The sequence below is a fragment of the Gallinula chloropus genome, assembly GCF_964237585.1.
Source record: "Gallinula chloropus genome assembly, chromosome: 4".
Lineage (NCBI taxonomy): Eukaryota > Metazoa > Chordata > Aves > Gruiformes > Rallidae > Gallinula > Gallinula chloropus.
Window position 1 is genome coordinate 47,869,323 of NC_140088.1, and position 23,821 is coordinate 47,893,143.

The 23,821-nt window shown below is 41.1% G+C and overlaps 1 protein-coding gene across 1 annotated transcript; it reads left to right on the forward strand.

Annotated features, from left to right (window-relative positions):
• Nucleotides 1–337: 337 nt before the first annotated feature.
• UGT8 (UDP glycosyltransferase 8) lies at nt 338–23,821 on the forward strand (the record flags this gene model as incomplete). Its single annotated transcript, XM_084263825.1, has 5 exons — nt 338–1,159; nt 17,262–17,404; nt 19,923–19,999; nt 21,425–21,644; nt 23,458–23,821. The coding sequence occupies 5 exons, from the start codon at nt 338–340 to the stop codon at nt 23,819–23,821; spliced, it is 1,626 nt and encodes a 541-aa protein (XP_084119951.1).

Below are 23,821 nucleotides of genomic sequence, written 5' to 3' on the forward strand. Positions count from 1 at the left end.
TGGAGGGTACCAGTCTCATTATTTCAGTTGGTTTTCCTGCGATTTAATGTAGGTCTCGTATTGAGATCTGTGTTGGAAGGAGTCTCCTGTCTACCTTTACTGCGGAATGGAAAGGGAGGGCAGGTGACACGGCAGATTGCATTGGAAACCGAGCACTACCAAATGCTCTTTGAAGCTGAGTGGCTTTCTGTTACCTATGACCACATCAGATGCACCTTCAGAACAGGGAGATGCAATTAGGTTTTGTGGAACAGCCACGTACTAACTTTTTTTAATTCCTAGGTAGCATACAAACCTGTCCTCTGTTGATGTAATGCTTTTGTTTCTCGTTTCAGCTATGAAGCTGTACGCTCCAGCTTTCATTCTCCTGTGGAGTGCTGTCGGGATAGCGAGGGCTGCCAAAATTGTCGTTGTGCCGCCAATTATGTTTGAAAGCCATCTTTATATCTTCAAGACTCTGGCCTCAGCCTTGCATGACCAAGGTCACCAGACAGTGTTTCTCCTCTCTGAGGGCAGAGAGATTCCTCCCTCTAATCACTATAGACTCCAGCGCTACCCAGGGATCTTTAACAGCAGCACGTCGGATGATTTTCTCCAGTCTAAGATGAGGAGTATCTTCTCTGGGAGACTGACAGCCCTTGAACTATTTGATATCCTGGACCACTATTCCAAGAACTGTGACATGATAGTTGGCAACCAAAAACTGCTGCGTGCCCTGAAACAGGAAAAATTTGATCTGCTCCTAGTAGACCCCAATGAAATGTGTGGATTTGTTATAGCTCATCTTTTAGGGGTTAAATACGCTGTCTTTTCCACTGGCCTCTGGTATCCAGCAGAAGTGGGTGCACCAGCTCCCCTATCGTATGTTCCAGAATTTAACTCCCTGCTTACAGATCACATGAACCTATTTGAGAGGATTAAAAATACTGCTGTTTATCTTATTTCAAGATTTGGAGTCAGTTTTTTGGTTCTGCCAAAATATGAAAGGATAATGCAGAAATACAAGGTTCTGCCAGAACGGTCCATGTATGACTTGGTTCATGGATCCAGCTTGTGGATGCTTTGTACTGATGTAGCACTGGAGTTTCCAAGACCTACACTACCCAATGTTGTTTATGTGGGAGGAATCCTAACCAAACCGGCCAGCCCTCTGCCAGAAGTAAGGTTTGCCGAGCTTTACAGTAATTTCTGTGGTATCTGGTTGACCTCGTATGAAGAGTCGTGGTTTTTAAGCAGTGAATTTCTAATGGTATCTGATGTCTTTTGTTGCTGTTTGGTGAAATAGACTTTTAAGAGTCACTAGAAGTAGATTGGTGTGCTTGTGAGGGAAATTCAGACACAGACTCATCAAAAAGAATTTTTTGTGTGGTTCAGGAAGTACTTTGCTTTCAAGTACGGTGTGAATTTTGCTTTTGAGTAGAGGAAAAAACTGTGCATGCTGTCTTGGAAGTTACATTTGTACCTCCTAACTGTTAAAGTAGGAAGAAGGGAGAATGGGTAAATATCGCTGATGTTTAAAGAAGCCTGATAGGTTATTCTATCTAATTTCATTGTATTAGTGTTTTTTTACAGTGAGTTTACTTCCCTTGATTTGGGACATTAAGATGCCTTTAAAACTAGGTGTACATAAACATGAACAAACTGCCTATTGTACTCTGACATGAATTTCTACTGTACACCACTAGCTATTGGGTACTGAACTTTACCCTGAAATAGTGATAATGACTGGCTTGATTCCAGAAATCCTGGCTGCACAGATTAATTATTAAGTTTGATCACTTCAGTATACCATGTGATCTTTGATATGGATACTCAGTACCTCTGTTCAGCGACACAATGGTGAGCACAGGCAGAACAGAATTTCACAGGAGCCCATGTCACTTACACTTTTATTTATGTACATGTAAACAAATAGGTCTTGACTTGGAGATAATTATTAATGGCTGCTTCTCCCTAGGTAGTAGAGAGGTAGGTAGACCTGCAGTGCTCAACAACTTCTAAAAATGCTTTGTTCTGCCTGGTTTTTTTGCATGAAAACTGCCAGGCCAAATTTTCACCTGTTCTAGCCTGAAGGTGGAAGTCTGGGGGGTTCTGTTGCTTTATTTGTTCTTTGCACTCTTGGTAGTATCTTGACTTAGCACTACTTTTTTTTCCTGCACCAACCTAAAAAGCACCAGACAACTCTGATTTGGACAGCAGGATGTGGAGTGCTGAGCTAATTTCCTCATCTGTTTTTCCAACCCTGTGTTGACTTGCAGCTCAGATGCATTTAGGACAGGCACTTACATTGCACTGTGCACTGGTGGCTACATCCCAACCTATAATATTGTCTGTTCTCCAAAGTGTCAATGGTGGTGCTGCTTCTAACTGGTTCTTCCTTCTGTGTAAGTTAACATTTTTGCTTAGGAAGCCTCCAGCTGCAGAGATATCCTGAGGAAGCAAACTAAGAGTAGCACTGTGCTGTCTAAAAGTTCAGCTGTGTTCTCTCCAGGAAAACCTTGCTGGCTGTGTTGAGTTTCACCTCTTTGCTATCCAAATGGACATTTTCTTGTTCTGTAAAAAGAAAAATACCTTTGCTTCATAAGTTTGGGCACACTATCAACATTGTCTAGTTCTTGTCTCGCTAGATTGATCTTCAGGGTACACAATTAATGGCTCCCGAAAGCAGCCACTGTCTTTGCTATAAAATGCAGTGAAAGAAAACAAAAGGAGCCCGTTTCCTTTCAATGTTTTGCTGTAGGGATGTGTGTGTAGATATATATGTATTTGTAGAGACAGATATATTTGGAGCCTTTTCAGAATATATTTCTGTACTTTCTAAATTTACTATGAAACAATTGATGTCAGCCTGTTAAAGTATCTTACAGTGGAAGAAGGCAGAACAGTAAAATACTAATACAACCAGAATGATGGTGACCTTGAACAGGCCTGTGCATAGAGTACGTGCTGGCAAATACGGTGGGATGTCCCCTCCCCCCATCCCCCAATAACCCATAACAGTTGTTTGTGACCGGAGACATTATTTACCTTCTCTTCAGCTTTATCCAGCAATTGATTCTTAATGCTCTAAGAGTGGGATTTGATTGAGAGGAACAAAGTGAGTGTGTTCATCTTTTATCATATAAATTGTCCATGCCTAAACTGTTAGACATAATCCACTGTGGTATGTACTGTAGGTAAATTACCAGCAGTCAGCTACTTTCTACCTAACAGTTAAAATTGGTAACTGTTGCTTTATCCTGGCAAATTAAAATTGCATAGTTAGTGCTGTGACAGTTTTCAGCTATTACTACACCTCTGAAGCTAGGTGGAACCTTTGCTTTATTTTCGGCAGCTTTTAGCCTGATGTGTTAAGGTAAACCAGAAGAAGAGCTGGTTCGTGTTTCTGGGCTGGGCTGTAAACAGTGATGCTTTAGGGTCTCAAAAATGAAAGCGATGTTCTTGCCTAGAGATGGTTGTCAGAAGAAAGGCAGGTGTGTGAAGGTAACAGCTTTAGTAGACAAACTTAAGCTACTATTACAAGCTGTTCAGCTTATGTTCTCCAAAACCACTTGTAAGTTGCCTCATCCACTTTTTCTGATGGAGATGTATTAGGAGAAGAATCTGTGGTGTCTCTACAAGTCTAAAATACCTGCTGAACACAGAATACCCAGGCAGCTTGGCAGCGGCTTGTTGGCACAGATGTTGGGTTTTTTTTTTTTGAGAGTGGGTGGAAGAGAAGTAATTTGTTCAATCAAATCAAAATTCCTACACATAAGAGAAAGTAGCAGTTTTCTGCTAATAAGTAACATCTGCAAAGGCAGATAGTAATAATAAACCATGACTTCTACAAAGGTCAAGCCTTTTAAACTGTTACAGTTGTTTAATTATAGGGGATAGGGTTTTATGGTTGCCTAGTCTGCATCTGTGTTTTTCTTAAACTTTCTTTCTTTGAGGAGAAGTTATAAAACCACTGCTTTAAAGGTAACACATAGCAGGAGGCGCTAAATATCCGTGCTGTGTAACAGTGCATGTGTGAGAAGAGGCAAACCTGACTCTTGCTTTGCTTTGTCCTTGTCTCATCTACGTTAAGGGTTTTGTAAATCCCCCACTCATCTGTACTTACTACATTCAGTTTCCCTTTGTAAAAGTATCTTGTGCAGGTTTTGGAGGCTAAGATGGAAACCTTTTCACCTGTGAACCACATACTTCTGATTAGGAGACTCTTGTCTCCTACCAGACTTCTCTGGCATTTTGAAGGGCTCTGTGATGTGCTTTACGGAGGGATGCTCTCATTGACCACAATAGATGCAACTGAAGTCAAGCTGCTGGACCGTGCAAAGTGCTGGCCCCCATGCCTTGATAGAGGCAGGCTCTCTATGTTAGCTGTGCATCTTGTGCATTGTCTATGAGGGGAACTGGCCTTACTGGGGTGTTCCCTTCCTGCCCAGCACGATTCAGTAACTAGCAGTAGCTGGTCAGGCAGCTGCAAATCACACCTGCTGTGTCAGATAGCTGCTGCAGAGCTCTGTCAAAGCTCTGTCTGCGGTGTGCGGCACCTGGCTGCAGTATGCAACTTGCAGATCTGTCTTTGGGTTGCAGCCTGCCCAGATGTCCGTCTGCACTTGGCACTCTCTCCCTCAGTGTGGTTGCAGGGCTTAGTGTGCCGAGGAGTGGGAGCCAAGAGCCAGCGAGGAGAGTAGCAGGTCCTTTAGAGGTCACCACTCTGGTGCCTTGCAGCACAGCATGGGCAGCTAGGACCTTTCTGCTCTGCATAGCAGGGTCTCTCTTTGCAGAGAAGCAGTATGTCAGTGTCTGAAATTCCTGGGTGATGGCGTGTTTCCTCTTGTGCTGCTCTTTTTCCTGATGCACGTGGATGAAGCTGAGCATAACCTGTGTCACTGTTTTTCATTGTGGTAGAAGGGCTGATCGTGGCTTAGCAAACTTGATGTAGGCATCGATGCAGTTAGGAATCTCCTTCTGTGGTAGGAATCTCCTTGCGTAAACTGTGCTCTCTAAAAGGCAAGGAGGTGGTTACTGTGGCTGTGCCTGTAATGGTGAATGAAATCCTGTGTGCCTGTGGGGAAGTGTCCAGGGTTTGTACAGTTAACTCCAAAAAGCGTATTTTGAATCAAACAGAGGACATCATGTTCAGAATTAGCCGTAAAAGAGCAAAAACTGGAGACAGACTGAGTATCAAGTCTCTAAGATTATTGGTGATTGAAACTATGAAGTGTGCGGTGTTATGTGACAGTATTTTCTGAATAACTGCCAGTGGCTGTTGGGAAGGTAAAAGGCTCCTCTGCCTCTTTCTTACCATATTTCTTCAGAGGGATCTTCTGAAGCTGAACAAAGCTGGCTTTTTCAAGTAAGATACGCTTTAAGAAACAATGGAGAAATGTCTGCTATGGTATTTATTATCTTGTGACTAGTTTAATATGTAGTTAGGCGTTAATCAGCCTGATAAGACATGTCCTTGAATGAGGGTAGAAACCCCAAGGGTGCTATGATCAACTGCTTCAGGAAGTACCTGGTCTCTGGTGAGGAGGGGGCAGAGGACACTAGAAACAAGCAGACACCTTGACTGCAAGAAAAGCAGGAGAACAGTGTTTGAGGAGGACTCATTTTCATCAACTGTTTGATGTATGTGTGTTTGGATTTAGGTTGGATCTTACAGTTTGGATACAGTTGTACTTCAGATAATCTGTGTCAGTGTTTACAACAGAAAATAGTCACTAACTAAAACAATAAACCTGGTAGGTTAAGGTGAGCTGCTTTTTTTTTTTTCACATCTGTGCAGTTTTGAAGTTCCATAACTAATAAGTAACTACCTTTGTGTAACACAATGCTTTTTTAAATGCTAACTTTCAGGTGGTACTTTGGCGTGAATGCCATTTGTCGTAGATAGGGTAAGAGAAGTACAGGACAGGTTTTTTTCCTGTACCTGAATAAACTAGATTTATGCTACAAAGGTGGTTGTTCATGTTGCACAAGTAGAACCTGTCCTTTCAGCCATAGCTGTCAACAAGTAGTGATTACAGTCACACTACTCTTTCCTCCCCATAGATGTCTTGTCCTATATAGTAATACAATTAGATTAGACCTAGGTATCAAAATGCTGGCATAGGACCATTACTTTTTTTTAATCTGGGGAATAGTTCTTCAGAGCTACTTTTGACAGTAAATTTCTGGTGATGCAAAGCAAGTCCAGAGCCGTTTTAAAATGCATGTGACTCTCATCTGAGGGGGCAAAAGTCTTTTTCCTGATGATAGAAATGATGGGGCACTGTGTAAATTTTGTGCTATATGGTGATGTATTTTAACTCTGAAATACACTTCCACATAAAGCTGCTGCTTTCCCAACAATCGATCTTCTGCTGCACAACTAAGCCTTGCTCTTCATGCACCCACAGTCAAACTACGGAAGTTTTATGTTTCAGACTCTAGTATGGCCAGGTTGATGAATTCTGCCTATTCCTGCTATACTGCTGCATTTTAGTTTGAGGAAGATAAGACTTTGGATGTTGCATAGGGCAAATTATGAAAGGTAAAACCTAGAGAAGTTATTTTACTGTATTTATGTACTGACCAGAAACCATTCATGTTATCAAAGATGCTCTAAACAATTTTTCTGGTTTTAAATATTCTAATTCATCCTTCTTGCATCAGAATATGCAGATCAACAAGACTGGTTTATTTTGGTAGTGTGCAGTACTTCACCTGAGTTTCACTTGCAAGTTTTTAAGCCTGACCTGTATGTAGGATAAATAATGAGTTAATGTTTTTTCCATGGCCTACTTATCTACCATACTGTAGGATAATTTCTAACATTATGAGAAACAGAGGATAAGGACTTAATTCCAAAGACATACTTTTTCTGTAGTATTTAGGACATACTTGAGTTTGAACACCGTTTTTTGTATAGTTTGGCACATTGGGATGTGTTCCAAGCTGACATTTACGAGCAGAAAATGTTACTGATTTTTTAAGTTTGCATTCAAGCTAGCATTTCTTTTCAGATGTCCTAACTGTTTAAAAGGTGATTCAAGTGGGTAACTCCGTGTTCAGCTAATCATCTGCTTCAGATCCTGTGGCTGAGTGAGTGTTAGCATCAATTGTTTGGAGTGGTGAGGTGCCTGCAGCAGGGGTGTCCGGAAGCTGGTGAGGAGGAGGAGGGACCATGCCATGCCTGGCATGCCATGCCTCCCTGCTACAGGATTAGTGGCTGAGAGCAGATGGGGTGTGACCTCCTTTGTGGTGTGGCTTTGAGCACCTCTTAACTGACCTTTAAGGAGTGCTGGGAAAATAAGGAGTGCATCTTCAGCTTCTTTGCCTTGCAAACAATGACATTCTCATTAAAAGCTTGCCTTCAAGGGAATCATACAATTTGTGCTTGGCTGAAACCTAATGTGCAGTAATTTTTTTCAGTGCATCATGGCCTGTCAGGTGAATAATGGGGAATTGCTCAGCAAATGCTGCTGTGGTGCTTGGTCTCTCCTCATGCTTTCTGCAGAAAGATGAGGGGACATAGGTACAGTACAGGGCTCTCCTAAGAGTTTGGGGTCAATTCTGCTCACCCCAACCAAGTGGCAGAGCAGAAGAGGTTAGGGTAGCCTTATTATAGAAGGATGTGAGATTTTGCCACTTAAATGCAAGCTCAAAAGCCAGCTGATCTTAAGTACAGATAAGAGATGATGACTGATGGCCTGTTTAAAATACATAAATATTGTTTAAAAATGGTATATATGTGTGTGTATGTATTATAAATACCAGAAAAAGAGAGAAGGCAGGTGGTAAAGTCCAGGGAGAAAGCCATTATTTCATCTGAAGAAGACATGAAGAACTTGCAGCTTTGATTTCATAATAACAGGTTAGAATTATCTCCTACCACCCACAGAGCTCAGGTGTCATACTGGAACAATGAAAGGCCAAATTTCTCACCTAAATTAGTTCATAATGTGGGTTTATGGATGTGGCTGTATGCCAGTGTCTGTAGTGCAAAAGTCTGTATTTAAAATTCATCTTCTTTTCAGTTTTTTTCTTGTATTCCCTGCAATTTAATTTAACCTGATGTTTTATAGCTTAAGTAAAAACCTCTTGTTACTTGTACAGCTTTTCTACTGCATACGCAGCTACTGTAACTGCAGGAGGGTTGGCAAAATTTTGGTTTGCATTTATGTTTAATAATCATAAATTTGCAACTTACATGATAGAGCTTCATGCTTAGGAAAGTAACTTTCTTTGGCATATTTTTTTAAACAGAGTACTGCTCTGGGATAATGTCAGCCAGGTTTTTAACCTGAATCCTGGGTTTGAGGATATTTCTGCTAGTCTGTGCAGTGAAGTTAATAACCTTTCCTGAAGGGCAGCTTCTTATTTTCCACTCTCATTCATTTGCAAGGCAAGGTTGCTTTCCCAGGGTGCCTGCCAAAGGTCCAGTGAGTAATGGATTTTTGATGGAGAGTGTTGCATCAGGGAAGTACTTGCACGGCAGTTTTCTGATTGACCTCTAGTTTTAGGTAGACTGTGTTGTCAGAGCCTTCATTGGATATGCCTGTAACTCTAGAGAGGGCTGAGATACAGGAGAAAAGACAAAGGCTTGTGGTACTGTATTTCCTGCCTGCATTTTGAAGTCTGGATTTCATTCCTCTTTAAAGTTAAATGGGCTTAAACATTAAATGGGAAAAGGTAGTAGAGGTCAGGGATGAGAAAGTGCAGTGCTTTAGACTTTAAAATCCTCATAAGATTTTAAAGGCATTTTTTCCCCCAATGCATTTTGATAAGCCATGTATGGAGTAAATACACCAAATAATTAGCAAGGCATGTAAAAGGCAAAAGTCTGTATTTCAACAGGGCTGAAGCTGTGTCTAGTGTTATCACAGAAGCGCTTCATTAATGGCATTGTGGTATTAATGTGTGATGACAGTGCACTTAGCAGTGCTTGGGGTCATAATAGAAAACAGTTCAGATGTTACAGCTTCTTTTCCCAACTGTGAGTATTGGCATGGCTTTCACTAGCAAGAAAATAGAAGAATTTAGTCTAATGCTGTAATCTGTCTGTGTAATTCTAATGTCTACGAAGTATTGGTTTTGGAATCATCTTCCTTTATGCTAATAGGAATTACAAAATATGACAATGCAAATACTAACTGCATGGATTTTGCATATGGTAGATCTCATTTATAGAATGAAATTTGTCAGCATCTTAATAATATGTGGCTGCAGGTCAGCCAACACCTGCATATCTAGGGAGGATGAGATGTAAAGCTTGTTGAGACTTGACAAATACCCTACCTCTTCTGTTTCACTTTGGGGAGTTTCAGGTTTACCTCAGACAGGAGAATAAATGGAGGGACCAGAAAAAAGAGGGGGTCAGTGACTGACAGCAACTTATATGTGAGGAAGGAGAACAATTAACTTACTATTAATCCAGAGGGAAATGGTGGGGTGGGGAAGGGATCTTGCCCTAGTTGGGAGCAGCGTGGCTGCTATTGGTGGAACTGGCTGAGCCTGATGATATGGAAAGGAATAAACCCAGACAAAATGGAATGTGTGCATTTGCCTCATGCAGTTATTTTTAAAAGTTGGGAGTCAAGTGGAAAAGTAACCTTCAGAGTGTGACACTGCACTAGCTGATGCAGAGATGTTCGGCTGAGCCAGCAGAAGGCATCTGGATGTGTTGAGTCAGGAAGGTGTGAGCCATCCTCTGCTCAAGGTGTTCACTGTGGTGTCCACTGTCCTTTGCTTGAAAAGCCCTGTTTCTGGGTTGTAAACTGATTTTCAAATACATGGCAAGCAAATACAGTGTGCTTTGCTTCAAGTAATGGTGTTTCTTTAGGTTTGTTCTAGGCTGCTGTGTTGGTTTTTAACTTTCAGATTATATGGTAGGACCTGTTCTATGAGAGTAAAGGTTATGTAATGATATTTATATGTCTTTAACCACCTGTACAGAAATGTTGTTCTTAGTAAAATTTGGGAAGAGGTTAAAAATGGATTAAAATAATATTTAAATATTTAATAAGTACTATTTACGAGTTGCCACAAAAGGGTGCTAGGAAAAATGTTCTGTGTACCATTCGGCTAATCAGTCAGCATCTCATTTCTAAAGATCATTTAATGAGTCTGCCTAACTGTTTATTTTGAGATAGATCTGGTTTTGTCTACTCCAAGCAGCGTTTTGTAGATGCCGTTGCATAGTATGCCTGTGCTCCCCACTGGGGAATGCTGGTTTGCAACCATATTCAAAGAACAGACACTTGTGCTATTACACTTTTGAATTGAGCAGCTGAAACAGGGAAAGCTTCAGATATTAAACCCGGTTATGTTTGCATTTGTGTACTTTGTTTATCTGAAACAAAGCTCAGTATTAGGCACCACTGGTTACTGCCAGCTGGGTCCTCACTCTATAGTCACAGCTGTGCATTTAGCATCTAAGCCTGCTAAGAATAGCTAATTAGAAAATCAAACAGAACAAAGCTCACATAGTAGGGTTGGCACAAAGTATTCCTGTCTGAGAATGGTAAAAAGATTTATTTTTTTATTCTTCCCCTTCTCCCTCCACACACCCCTTTGCCCCCCTTCCCGCTGCCTATAGTACAGCATGTACAGCATAGATCAGAAAGTGCTTATTCTCCTTATGTGAGCACAGGGAGAACCTCAGAGTATGTATTGGTTTCTTACTGAAACCTTCGCTCTTCAGTAATGTGTCACACAGAAATCATTACTCATAGGCAGCCAAATGCAGAGAAGAGAACCAGGCAAGGTCGTAGTGTCTGCTGCTGTACAGAGCTCTGACTGCAATAAATATTACTCGTGTGAAGGGAGAACCCTGCTTAGACAGCCCATGGCTAGCATATGTGAAAGGCTCAAGGCAGAGTTTTAAAAGCCAGCGTGCAACTTCTTGAGGGGGTGGAATGGTCATAGGTCCTGTCTGCTACCCTGTGAAAGCTCCCTGTCTAGGGAGGGAAGGGAATAGTAGTGCCTGGCCATCTATGCCTGACCTGTGAAAGTGTCATTCCTCCTGAAGACCTGTGAGTGTGTTTTAATTATCTCTTATTAAAAGGGTTTATGAAAGTACATTTGATGTAGAATATAGTTGAAGATGAGTTATTACCTCCTTTGGGATTTTGTATGCCAGGGTCAGACAGTCACTGTAAGTGAAGCTAGAGATTTGAGTGAACAAGTAGGGAACTTCAGAAGAGACTTGTTTACTTCAGTCTGTTGCTCGTCTACTTTGCCTAAAGAGCATGCATTTGTGCAGAAGCTAATGGGAAAGGAGGCAGGGACAAGATGATGTGTGACGTGTTTAGCTGTAGGTGCTCAGATTTCTCCTTTGGACAAGCCTATTCCCTGATTGTTGGGATAGTCGGGAGAAAACAGCCTCCCCCACTCAAGTCACTCAGATATACTTCTCCAATCCTGGACTCTTCAGAAATGCTTAAGTGTGTTAAAATGTCTGGAAAATCTCAGTATGCACCATCTTAATACTTCATTAATGTTAGCTTGTATGAACTTACAAAGAAGAATAATTACACTTAAGTTTTAATTTAAAATATTAAGTATTTTTTCCCTACATAAAAAAAATTGCACTCAATATAAAGTGAACCTGAAGGTTATTTAAACTGGGGAAGAGGAGGTTCATTTCCGACTGCAAGCAAGGAGCTGTAAAACAAGGAATTCTGCTTCTAATGACTCATCCTGATTGAGTGCGTTTTCATACTCCATGTAATCAGATTGGGAAGAAAGAACGTGCTGGAGGTCAAAAGTGTAAGTGGATTTCAGGACAAGGAGCAAATTCATAGAGGATGGGCCTAGGTGTCTGAAATGGTTTAGCATACAGTGCTGGAGTGGTGATTACACTGAGACTGGTACTGGGGCTGCTAATATGGCTGTATTGAATGGGAAGGTAAGGAGGTGACTGAAGGCTGTAGTGGCTAGCTGGGCTGAAATTGTAGGCAAACCAAATTGCCCTTATATCAAATTGCATCAGCGTGTTCTCCTCCGTGATTCAGGTTTTGAGAGTTGCTCAAAGACTATATTTTGCATTGCTTGTCCTGCATCACAGCTATCGCGGCATATGCTTTGTCAAGTGAACACTAGGAATGTGTATGTGTGAGTTAAGTGGGGTACACAGCAGTAATGCTGAAGTATGTCCTCCACACGCCAGAATCCTAGGCGAGTTTTCACCTACTGTGACTACCACTTCTCTGCCATGTATGCCACAAAAAACAGGGCAAGTACAAGAAAATACTGAGCCTTTGTGCTTGGTACCAGATGGATCTTGCAACCAAAGGCCTATAAACACAATTCACTCAGATGCAGTTTCATTAGATCTTCAGTTTAGAAAGTCTGTGCTAAAAAGCTGTTGAGAGAAATAATGATAAAGGAATGTGTGAATAATGGACTCTTCCAGGTCACAGACTTGAGGAGCTCTACAAGAAAGCAGTGTATGTCCCCTCATTCTTAATTTCCCAATTTTTACACAACTCCTGCATTTTTAGCAATGCTTAGTCATCCCATGTAATTAAGGCTGTTACACTAAGAATTAAAGAAATGTATGCAAGAAACACGCTTGTCCTGAGAGGTCTGTATGTAGTTTGTTTTCTGCAGCCTGTGCACAGTACTGATCTCCGGCACCCCTCTGGGAAAGCAGATTGGAAAGGGGCTGTAGATCAGAAAGCAGGCAAGCAGTTCCTCTTACTACCAGCTTGATGTAAAGGTGAAAATAAATTGGGACAAATTTGAGGCGGGGGGGAGAAGCTTTCAGTTGATGCCAAAATAGACTAAGCAGAGTTGAAACTCTCTGAATCTTCTTGAGGTTGGCACAGAACAGTTGTTGACCTTGATTGTGAGAGGAATAAAAATAATTATTTTTAGTTTAACACCCTAAAAGAAACCCGGAGGATGACTTCAGGTTCCTTGGCTTCTGATTTAGGATGGCCAGGCATCATCCAGTTCTGGTCTGGAAGTGCCTGTAGCACTTGTATTTAACACTTATGTACCTGTTGGATTTGCCTCGACCAACTCAGAGCATGACAAACCTCATTTCACTTGTCCCTTCCTTGTGTGGACCTGTCTGTAGAGGAAGCATGCCTGATTTCTGAAGTTAATTAAAAATCTTCTTATGTGAACTTCTCTTGAAGAGCTCATGAGTTTGTGTTGCCATGCTTTGGAAGTAGATCATGAGAGGGAACACTGGGATAATAGCACAGTTTGTATTCTGTTGATTTTGAATTTTTTTATGTGATCCCATTTAATATGGCAAATGAATTCTACCTTTTGAGTCTGATCTTGTTTTGCATATCAAGAGTTTAAGTTCCTCTTTATATGTGTTGTACTCCACCGAAGCAGTGGGTTAACCTTCAAAGAGAAGGGCTGCAAAGATTTGGATGGGAAATCATCCATAATAACATGAAACAGGTCACTTCTCACACTATTGCACAATAAAATGTGAAAGACAGGGTTCCTCTGATTCCATGGTATGTAGTAAAGTTCCTTTCTTTCCCCCCTCTATATAAAATTTTAAGTGTTTAATTGTTTCATATATTGGGCTTTTTGAATGCGGTTTTAGAAATTCCATTGTAAGGAAGCATTTTATACCTCCTTTATATTTATATAATGATGTATATCATTATTATTATGTGAATATACTAGAGTTGTGAAGTCTCACAGAATTTCTAATTAAGCACAGAGGAGCAGTAGTAGCCTTGGGAGCCATTCCTCAGCTAGAACAGACTGATCTCCAGGAGCAAAAACCACATGTCTGACCAAGCATAAGTAGTCACAGGTAGGACTTTCTTATGCTGAATGAGAAATATTTGAGCAGTAGTGTCACCTGTCTTGGCTGTGTCCTTATTAAAAAGGAACCATACCTCCTGCTGGACTGCCACTGATCACAACCATGGCCCTGCAATTTAGTCAGTTTTCAGTCCTACCTTGCTGTCTGTTTGTGTAGCCAGTACCTCATCAGTTTGTCTGCGAGGCAGTGGTGGGAAGCAGTGCTAAAAGCCCTGCTCAGGTCAAGGTAAATAAGGTCCACTGCACTTGCCTCATTCACTGAACCAGTTTTCTTCACTGTAGAAGGCTGTTGGGTTCATCAAGCTGACTTTTCCTCTGTAAATGCATGCTAACTGCTCCATTTGTGTTGTCCTTACTATGTGTGAAAATGTCTACATCACTTCTCAAGGGTTGTGGTGAGGCTGAGCAGCCCACTCCCTGGATCATCCTTCAGAAAACCGAAAGTGACACTTACTTTTTCTCCCCCCTCCCAGGCGACAAGAATCTTTTCAAATTGCCCTGACCTTTCAATGATAGTTGTGTTGGAATGACACTGGCCAGCTCCTGGTCACCTGCGACACTTCTGGGTGCATCCTATCAGTTCTCATATACTTGTGTATGTCTAGTTCCTTTTGAAATACCCTACCCTGATGCTCCACTGAGGGCTGGGGGAGCTCTTACTTGCTCCAGACTTTCCCTCTGGTCAGGGAACTTGGGGCTGCTGAAGGTCAGCTTTACCTGTAAAGAAGTGTGAAGTACCTTAAACTGTACCATGCTTTTAGTAGCTAGGTCCCTTGTCAGAGGTCTTCCTTTGTCTGCCTATGCACCTTGCAGCCCTTCATGTCCCTTACCAGATTCAGCTGCAAATGGACTTTGGTATTTGCTTAAGTTCCTGCTCATCAGCATGGACTATGCTCAGACTTGAAAGAGGTGATGGTTGAATATCAAGCAACTCCCCTGAACTGCTCTTCACTTCAGGGCTGTATCCCATGGGATTATTCTAGGCAGCCCTCTGAAGAGGCCAGAGTCAGTCCTTTTGAACTCTGGAAGATTCTGCTGCTATCTTCCTTGTCCTCTCAGTATCCTGAGCTCCTCTGTCTCATGGTCACAGCAGCTGAAGCTGCCCTTCATCTTTGCATCCTAGACAAGATCTTCCTTCTTTATATGCATGAGGTCCAGCAAAGCATCTCCTTATTGGCTTCTTGAGCACCTGCGTTAGAGCTACCATCAAGAAGACACTCCAGAAACCTCCAGGTTGCAGCCCCTGTAGCAGATATCAGGGTAGGTGAGTGCCCTACGAAGACCAGAGGCTGGGAATATTTGGCTTCTTCCAGTTGTCAGAAGAAAACCACCTTGTAATGGGTGGCTTCAGCTCTCAGAATATAACTTTATTGAATGTCACAAATGGGCAGAGAGCTGTCTTTTACAGCATGGTACTGCTTTTCAGAGTGGTTTCTTCTAGAACACACAGAAGGTTATTATCTATTTAGCTTTACACAACAGAAAGGAAACAGTTGTAGATGTAGCTGGTTTAACCACTAAGTAAAAGAGACTATAATATAATTACATTTGCAACATGCCTTAGGTCCTTAAGTAAGATTCAAGGAGAAACTTGAAATCACAAAACCACTTGGAAACTTTCATGTCAGAAGTTCAGCCCATAATAAATGATTCAGCTTTGAGGCAGGTCAGAGACAGTTCCCCTCCTTTCCCTCCCTCTGCAGATACAGGAAAAAAGGGAGAAGTGTTCTGGAAAAGGATGAAGAAAAAATTAAAAGTATGGATTATAGAGTGTAGTGGGCAGGTCTTCCTTTAGCCTGCTGGTTTTTGTGGTAGTCCTTGTGGCTGTGTGCTCAGATAAAATATCACAGCATTGCTCTGTTACAGTCTGGCCTGCTGTTTATTGCAGGACAAGAGGCACATTGTGAATGGGGCTCTTTATTTTCCTTTACTCATTTCTTATTGCTGCACTGGTGTTGAGCAGTCTTAGGCTTAAATTTGGCGGGACAAGAACTAAACCATATCCTTGGAAATACCAGGTATTTTTTGGCAGACTGACATATCTGTATGACAGTGGTGTAACTTCTTGGTTCCCACGCCAACAATTGAATTACAAAAAATCAGAATTTAACTCTATTTCCAAGAGCAAAGGGCACATGGAGGCTTTTTACACTTTTTTCTACTGTTTTCCCCCTCTTCCTGAAACCAAATGACATTGGTTTTGTCTGAGAGTTGTTTAGCTCTGCTTCTCTCATATGCTAGGATGTGTTTTCTTTCCACCCTGCAGAGCCCTGCTGTCCTGGTGACCACCAGTGAGCACAATGTCTGCTGACTTGCCTTGTCATGAGTAACACAAACCCCACTTTTCACCACATCAGTCCTGGCGTTTGGATCTTGTGGGGTTTCCTTTGCCACTGTACTGTGACTTGCCCGAAGCATCAGCTGTGAAAGAATTACCTGTGGTTGAAACCAAGGTTTTTAGTGCAATTAAACCCTAGATCTGCTGTGGGGTGCTACCATGAGCAGGCTGACCATCTCTTGGTGGGAGCCGAAAGCCCTGTGTAGCAGAAGACAGGGGGCTTGACCTGCTTCAGGAGGGTGCCCTGTTATAAAAGCCACTGCCTTCGAACCCAAATCTTATGGTGTGGGTCTTGGGTTCACCCCAGGAGATTGATGGTTCTGCTTTTGGAGTGTTTCTAAGCACTGCTTTCTGTGTGACAGCTTTCCTTGCCCAAGCTGAGGCAGCCCTTGAATCCAGGAGGTAGCAAAACTGCAATTCAGGACAGGCTATTTCAGGCTAATGACAGGTGGAGAGTGAGCATAAGGATGTAAAGGGCTTTGGCCTTTGTTGCACTTGTGCATGTGGTAACCTGCTGTGGAAAAGACATGCAGTTAGGTCTAAGATAAAGTATCAGAGCAAGGAAAGGGACATCTACCTGTACTTGCCCTACAGATGCAGTGTTGTTGTTTTCTCCTTGAAATGTTCAAACAGTGGAAACTGAAGTGTTTTTTGAAGCTCTGGCTTATTTCACGTTGTTTATTATTTTTAGAAAAATGAAATAAAAACAATCCTTTTGAAGTACTCTCTCACTTTTTTTAAAGGCTAGAAATAACCCAGTTGAGTCCCAGGCTTCACCCACATGTATCCTGTGGTGTACTTCCAGTCTGATACTACAAGATAGATCTATTTATATTTTGCAAAGTTAAAATATAATGTGTTAACATGTGAATGTGTGTCAACTGATAAGTTAAGAAAGGGCAAATTGTCTTATCAAACTGGTTGGTAATATGTAAGTTAAACCCCAGAATTTTGCTGTTCTGTACCGTGGATTCTGAATTATCGAGTCGTCGTACTCTGAATCCTGAACTGTTTTTGACTTTGGAAACTTGGCTTGTGAAGTAACACAGGGACCAACAACCATTCTTCTCGGGCAGTATTTATTTAATCAGTTCCTGTGCCTTACCTATGCTTCTACAGTGCTCAGTATGAATTTTAACTTTAACAGGATCTCCAAGCATGGGTGAACGATGCTAACGAAAATGGCTTTGTCCTCGTTTCATTTGGAGCTGGCGTGAAATACCTGTCAGAAGATGTAGCAAATAAGTTAGCACATGCTCTGGCAAGACTGCCTCAGCGAGTGATTTGGAGGTAAGTGCAATGATAGATGTACTAGGGTCCATTTGAAGCATGCTTATTTCCTATTGTACCATCTTGTTCTAGAGTTGTGGAAGCTGAAACCAAGATGGTCTGGGTGGAAGAGAGGACCTGAATCTTGGAAGACTCTTTGTAGAGATGTTGCGATCCCTGGATAATTAGGGGGAGCAATGGTTTTGTGGCAGAACAAGGCATAGGTTATACTCCTATACTGATCTGATACCCTAGAAGGACCAGGGACAGTGAAAAGAGTCTGAGGCTGTAACATTTGTGACATACTGTCATCATTTTTGATAAAGAAGCCACACTAGGGAGCAGGAATGACATCCTGATGATTTAATCCTACTTAGGATTCTTTTTTTACTTCTTTCTTTCTCTTTTTCCTCTTTTGTGTGGGGCCTTTTCTCCTTTTTTATCTATAAACATAGAATTTTATAATTGCTTTTTTCACTTTGAGAAGCTGGATGGAAGAAAAATCTGTAGGCGTAAAAAAATCAGAAATAAACTCTCAGCTCTGAAAATATCTTGAGTGGTGCACTCAACACTGCAAAAATCCAAGAACTGTGTAGTCAGCTCTGCTTCACATGGCGCGTTGCTCTGCAGTATAATTCAGAGGAGGTCTTGTGAACCACTCGTTTCCAGATAATCAGTGTCTTACCACCTAGGGCTGCTGTCCTTGCTGCACTTTGAGTTGTGTTAGCAGTCTATTTAATGGCCTGTTCCCTGCCATCTCTTACACACAGTTTCACTGCTGTGTGTAACTGAGTTAGTGAACTCCACTACTTAACAGGGAAATGATAATTATTCAGGCTGTGGCACAGAACTTTATGTAGTTGCAATAAAGACCGCCTTAGTTTTTGTTTGGTATGTTTGTTTCTTACAAAGCGTGCCACACTACTTGGCTAGTAATAGTCCTAGCTGATATTACTGTTTTTTCTTTTGTTTTATGCCTGTAACAGGTTTTCCCCAGAATGTTTTTCTGTAGGAAGATCCACTTGCTACAGTATATAAATCAATCTCTATGGATTTTTCTTGGGGATAGCTATTAATGCAAAAGTAACAACTTCAGTTGAAGCCATCTGTTAAAATTGTCATTTTTTTTCTTGCCAGTATTTCCTCACCAATGCTTTTTATGGTTTGGTTTTTGTTTGGCTTTTATCTTATTGGCTGAATGGCTTTTTGGGTAGGGAAACCCACCTCTGTATCTTTCTGTCATGATTTGTGGAATGGGATGATGCCCCTGGGACTAGATCTAAAACATGGTCTTTGGGAGACCTGAGTAAGTGGTTTTGGTCACCCCGGTGGGCATCTTGAGATCAATAATTAAATACTTAAATATGAAAATATGAGTCTTTTGATTTTTTTGTTCTTCTGATTGTTGAACTATGGTCTATGTTGGATGCAGGTGACTTTCATATGAGACACTTGTGAAGATGAGAGGTAGGACTGCTTGGCAGTCTTATGTCACGATGCCAGATCCAGGAAATCTTTGTAGTTCAATACACGCTTCTGATTATGGAGTACTAGTTAGACCCCAAACCAGTAACATAGTTTATTTGGTTTTATATAACTTATCATAAATAATGTAGCCTCTTTTCAACATGCAGAATGTACAAGCCAGGCATGCTTAATTGGGAATATGTAGGTGATCCTGTGTGCAGTTATAGTTGTAATGATCTCTAATAACCAGTATGCTTGTCAGTCATTTGATGGACCTGTCACGAGACAACTCTGTCCTCTAGTTGTCACTGGTAATCTTTCCCCCTCTTTCTTTTCTGTTTAGAACATATTCACATTTCTGTATGAACTGTATATAGCATTAATATGCAAACCAGTTTGTGTTTTAAGCCTCTATTTTATGGGCTAAACTTTTCCAGCAATCTTGGTTCAGCAAGGTATTGCTGTTGGGTTTCAGGTAGTTGAGCAAGTAATAAAAATACACTTGTCTTGGGTTGATCCCGAACTTTTCATTGATAGCCTCTTGCCTTATCAGCTGAGCTGTCAGCCTTTCCAGGAATTAGTAACTCTTTTTAAAAGACAGTATCAGCTAAGAGCTACAGGACTGAAAGGGAGTGACTCATGTTGATGGTAGGGATTGTTACTTGTGTGCTGATGGGATGTTCTTGGAGTTAGTTAGTTACCTAGTACCTGCCAGAGTTTTCAGTTAAGCAATAGGCTTGGAACCATAGAGATGTTATCAAACCTCCTGCCGGTTGTAGTTGTAAGATTATATAGGCTTTGAGAAAGAACTACATTGCATTACATTAGCAGAAAATGTTGCATTTCAAGCCAGATTTCAGACCTGAATGATAGCGAATAGCTTCCAACTTATTTTTATTTACAGTGTTTTGTTTGAGCCTATTTTTTTTTTCTTGTAATCATGAGCAAATGTTATACCCATGTAACTAGAAATCTCCTTAGGCCTTGTAGGTCATTTGTTTTGATTCTCTGGTTTGAGTTCATTGATTTTGGAGGTCTGTAACTCTGTTTCCATTTGGTTTTTTTGTTTTAGGTTTTCAGGAAACAAACCAAGGAATCTGGGCAACAATACAAAGCTTATAGAATGGTTACCACAAAATGACCTCCTTGGTGAGTATCTATTTTGATATATCACTTACTCTCATTCAGATTCCTTTTCCAACAATATTCTACTGAGCTAGCAGTCACAAAGCTAGGATAATTTCTGTAATGGAAGTCACAGAACAAGGATATAGAATTTGTCAGAACTATAGAAATTATTAATATCAGAAAGGTGTTTGATTTCATCATCTTTCCCTGGTACTAACTCCATTTCTTCCTTAAGTTAGTAGGGTGAAAGAACATAGCTATTCTAAAAGCACTTTGACCTAATAAATGGGGAAAAAATGTTTACAGGTGTCTTCTACACTATGGAAGCTATGCAGCTTGAGGGGAAAAAGTAGGAATTCTCTTGGATCTGCTCTTGTAGGAAACTGAAGAATAACTTAGTCTCCCTGTTACAAAAAAGCATGGCGTGGTGTTCACTGGTCTTTTCATGGAAAATTCATAAAATTGAGCATACAGAATTTGTTCACATTGCTTCAGAACAAGTCTTAAGGGTCTGTACATACTGCTGTGTATACACACGTTTATTTCTCTCAAAAGAAAGCTTTAACAGAATTTGGGCACGTGTTGCAGGCTCGTAATAACCTTTCTGTTTAACCCGATGAAGAGATGAGTCTTGACGTTCTGTCTTTTGGTAGAGACTACTTCAGAATCTACGCATTTTCTTTTTCCCCTTCCTTCCCTGCCAAAGGATAGCTGAATGCATTGCAAATCTGAGGGGCCACAGAACATTACAGTTGTCTCTGGTGTTTGTTTGCAAAACAACTCCAGTGTTGTATGGGCACTCATGAATGCATTGAGCAGGCCTGTGCGTGTGTGTGTGCGTGTGTGTGTGTGAGCTGGTCTATTTATCACCATTAGGCAAATCACTTTTCAACCAGGTAGGTTTGTTTTGAATACTGAATTACTCTGAGGCAGTCTCCTTTTTCTATTACATAAGGTGGTGGTTAATATTGTCAGATCTTGCTAGCCTGAAGTAAGGCATATGAAAATCTTAGAGAGACTGTAACATCAGGTGTCATGTCATTAAATATCTTGGTTTTAATATGAATAATGAGGAAAAAAGCTCTCTCCCTGGCTTGCTTGTACTACTAAACTGGTTGTAGTCATGACCTGCAGCTACTCAGGAGTAAACAATGTATATCGATTACTCCATTAATAACTGTACACAACTTGTATACATGAGAATTTTCTTTGTGTTGTCCATTCCCTCTCTTGATGTATAAGGAAATAATCTAATACATGTGAAATGTCAGTGGGGTAGGTTTAAAGAGAACTTCAGAGCACTTGGCATTCATTTTTGTCTTCCTGAACTAGTCATAGAAACACAGTGATGAGTGTGTTGTACTCAGTTACTGCAATAACTTTACGTTGAGAAGATATAAATGTTTTGGGGTCTCTCTTTAATCTTTGTGCCTCTTCTGTTTTCAGGTCATGCTAACATTAAAGCTTTTCTTAGTCATGGAGGTTTGAACAGCATTTTTGAAACCATGTACCACGGGGTCCCAGTGGTGGGGATTCCCCTTTTTGGAGACCATTACGATACTATGACTCGTGTGCAGGCCAAAGGCATGGGAATATTGTTGAACTGGAAGACTGTCACTGAGACAGAATTATATGAAGCCCTAGTAAAAGTTATTAACGATCCCAGGTATGGAATGAGCATTTTTTTCTTTTATTTTCAGTTGTTAGGAGATAAATATACGTATTCAGAATCTTTGTGCAAGGAGGTGGAGGGAAAAGCTATTTTGTGATTTGTTTGCAAGTCTTTGAACAGTTGTCCCATTTCATGGGATTACTAAGCGATGATGTTTCTGTGTAGGTGCTAAGCTCGTTGCTCAGCATACTCAATTGCTCAGCAAACTAAACTGTCTCATTGGCTTTTGTTGTGACAGTTGCCATGTGAAGGGCGGAAAGGATATAATAGAAACAAACCTGTCCTGACTTACTCCTTATTGCAGACCAATGTCTGGTTTTGTGCCTTGATTACTCCATGTTTAGCAGTCTGACCCTTGTGCTGCTTAAGGGGTCTGGCGCAAAATACAGCTATGGAATTGTAGGGTGGCATGTTTGTGTTGTAGCTAAAAATATGGATGTAGTCAAAAAGAGGGGCATTTTCCTAAAGTCTCATAATTTGATTAAAAAGAAAATACTGTTTTCTGTTCTGGACAGTAATACCTTTCTTAAGGTCAGGAGAAGGTCCTTTGTGTGTATCATAATTACAATATCCTGATAAATTATTAGGAACTGTATAATCAGTTCGCAAGAGCATGTAGTGATAGAATGGTGGGTAATGATTTTAAACTCAAAAAGGGGAGACTTAGGATGGATATTAGGAAAAAATTATTAAATATGAGGGTGGTAGATCACTGACACAGGTTGCCCAGAGACATAGTGGAGGCCCCATCCCTGGAGATATTCAGTAGGGCTTTATGGGGCTCTGAACAACCTGATCTAGTGAAGATGGCCCTGCTCACTGAAGGAGGTTGGACTAGATGGCCTTTAAGGGTCCCTTCCAACCTAACACATTCTAGAAGCCTAGTTTGAGGACTCTAGTCTGGTCTTCTTTGTTATTTTTTTAGTTACTTGGACAGAATAAGGAAAAGCCTGTGAACTTTTCATAACTCTTTTTAATTCCATCAACTGAATTTGCTCAAGGTTATTAAAGTGCGAGGAGGGTCACTTTACAAGTTTGATCCCAAATCTGTTTTAAACATTGGTCATGACACATTAGCTGATCGTTCATATAGTCCTAGTTTTAGAGCATGGTGCTGACAATGCTTCTGGCTGTCATGAGGTCTTTTAGCTGTGCTTGCCTTGAGAAAGGAGAAAAACCTATAAGTAAGCAGCAGAACCTGCAGTGAAGCGGAGTGTCCCTAAAGGGATCTCGATAACATCAGTTGGATTACCTTTCCCTTGTGCAGTTGTCCTTAATAGAAAGGCAAGTCCTTCATAAAAACCTGGTGGCTCTGCAACTGCAGGGAGAGGGCGAGAGAAGGAATCTGACATTAGATGGGGATGGCAGCCTGTTGAGAAAAAAATGTTTGAGGCTGAGCTCTGGACTCAAGAGGAAATGGTTGATTGTACAATCAAGCAGAGTTCCTCCCTTTGTTCTCCATTTCTCTACTAATTCACAATACCGTGATGAGTGGTGTGTTAAATGGTGTATGTTGCCACTTCACAGTGGGGAAGGGCAAACATGTCTTACTCGATAGGATGAGTAAGTAACATGCAGCTCTGCTTTTCTACTCATTTTTCAGCAAAAAGCTGTAAGGACTGATGTAAAGGTAGATTATCTGTTGTGTCTAGCCTTCTGTATGCTGGTGGTTGCAAGAATCCTGTGGTAACATGCTGCTTGATCTGAAGAGGCTTAAACATATTTACATGTTTGCGGGCTTGCATTGCACATAGCACTGCTGATGGATTTTCCTTTCTTCCATTTTTCTTCTCTTTCTTCCCTGCAGCTACCGGCAGCGGGCCCAGAAGCTGTCAGAGATTCACAAAGACCAACCTGGGCATCCTGTTAACCGGACTGTGTACTGGATTAATTACATCCTCCGTCACAATGGAGCCCAGCATCTACGTGCCGCTGTTTACAGCATCTCTTTATATCAGTATTTCTTACTGGATGTTGCCTTTGTTGTATTAGTGGGTGTTGCCTTACTTTACTGTATTTCGGTCAGGATAACAAAATTTATTCGCAAACAAAGCAAACATCTTTGGTCAAGTGATGAACTTAGTGCTGTTAATGGACATTACCAGAATGGGATACCAAATGGCAAGTATAGAAGAAATGGCCATATTAAACATGAAAAAAAGGTGAAATGA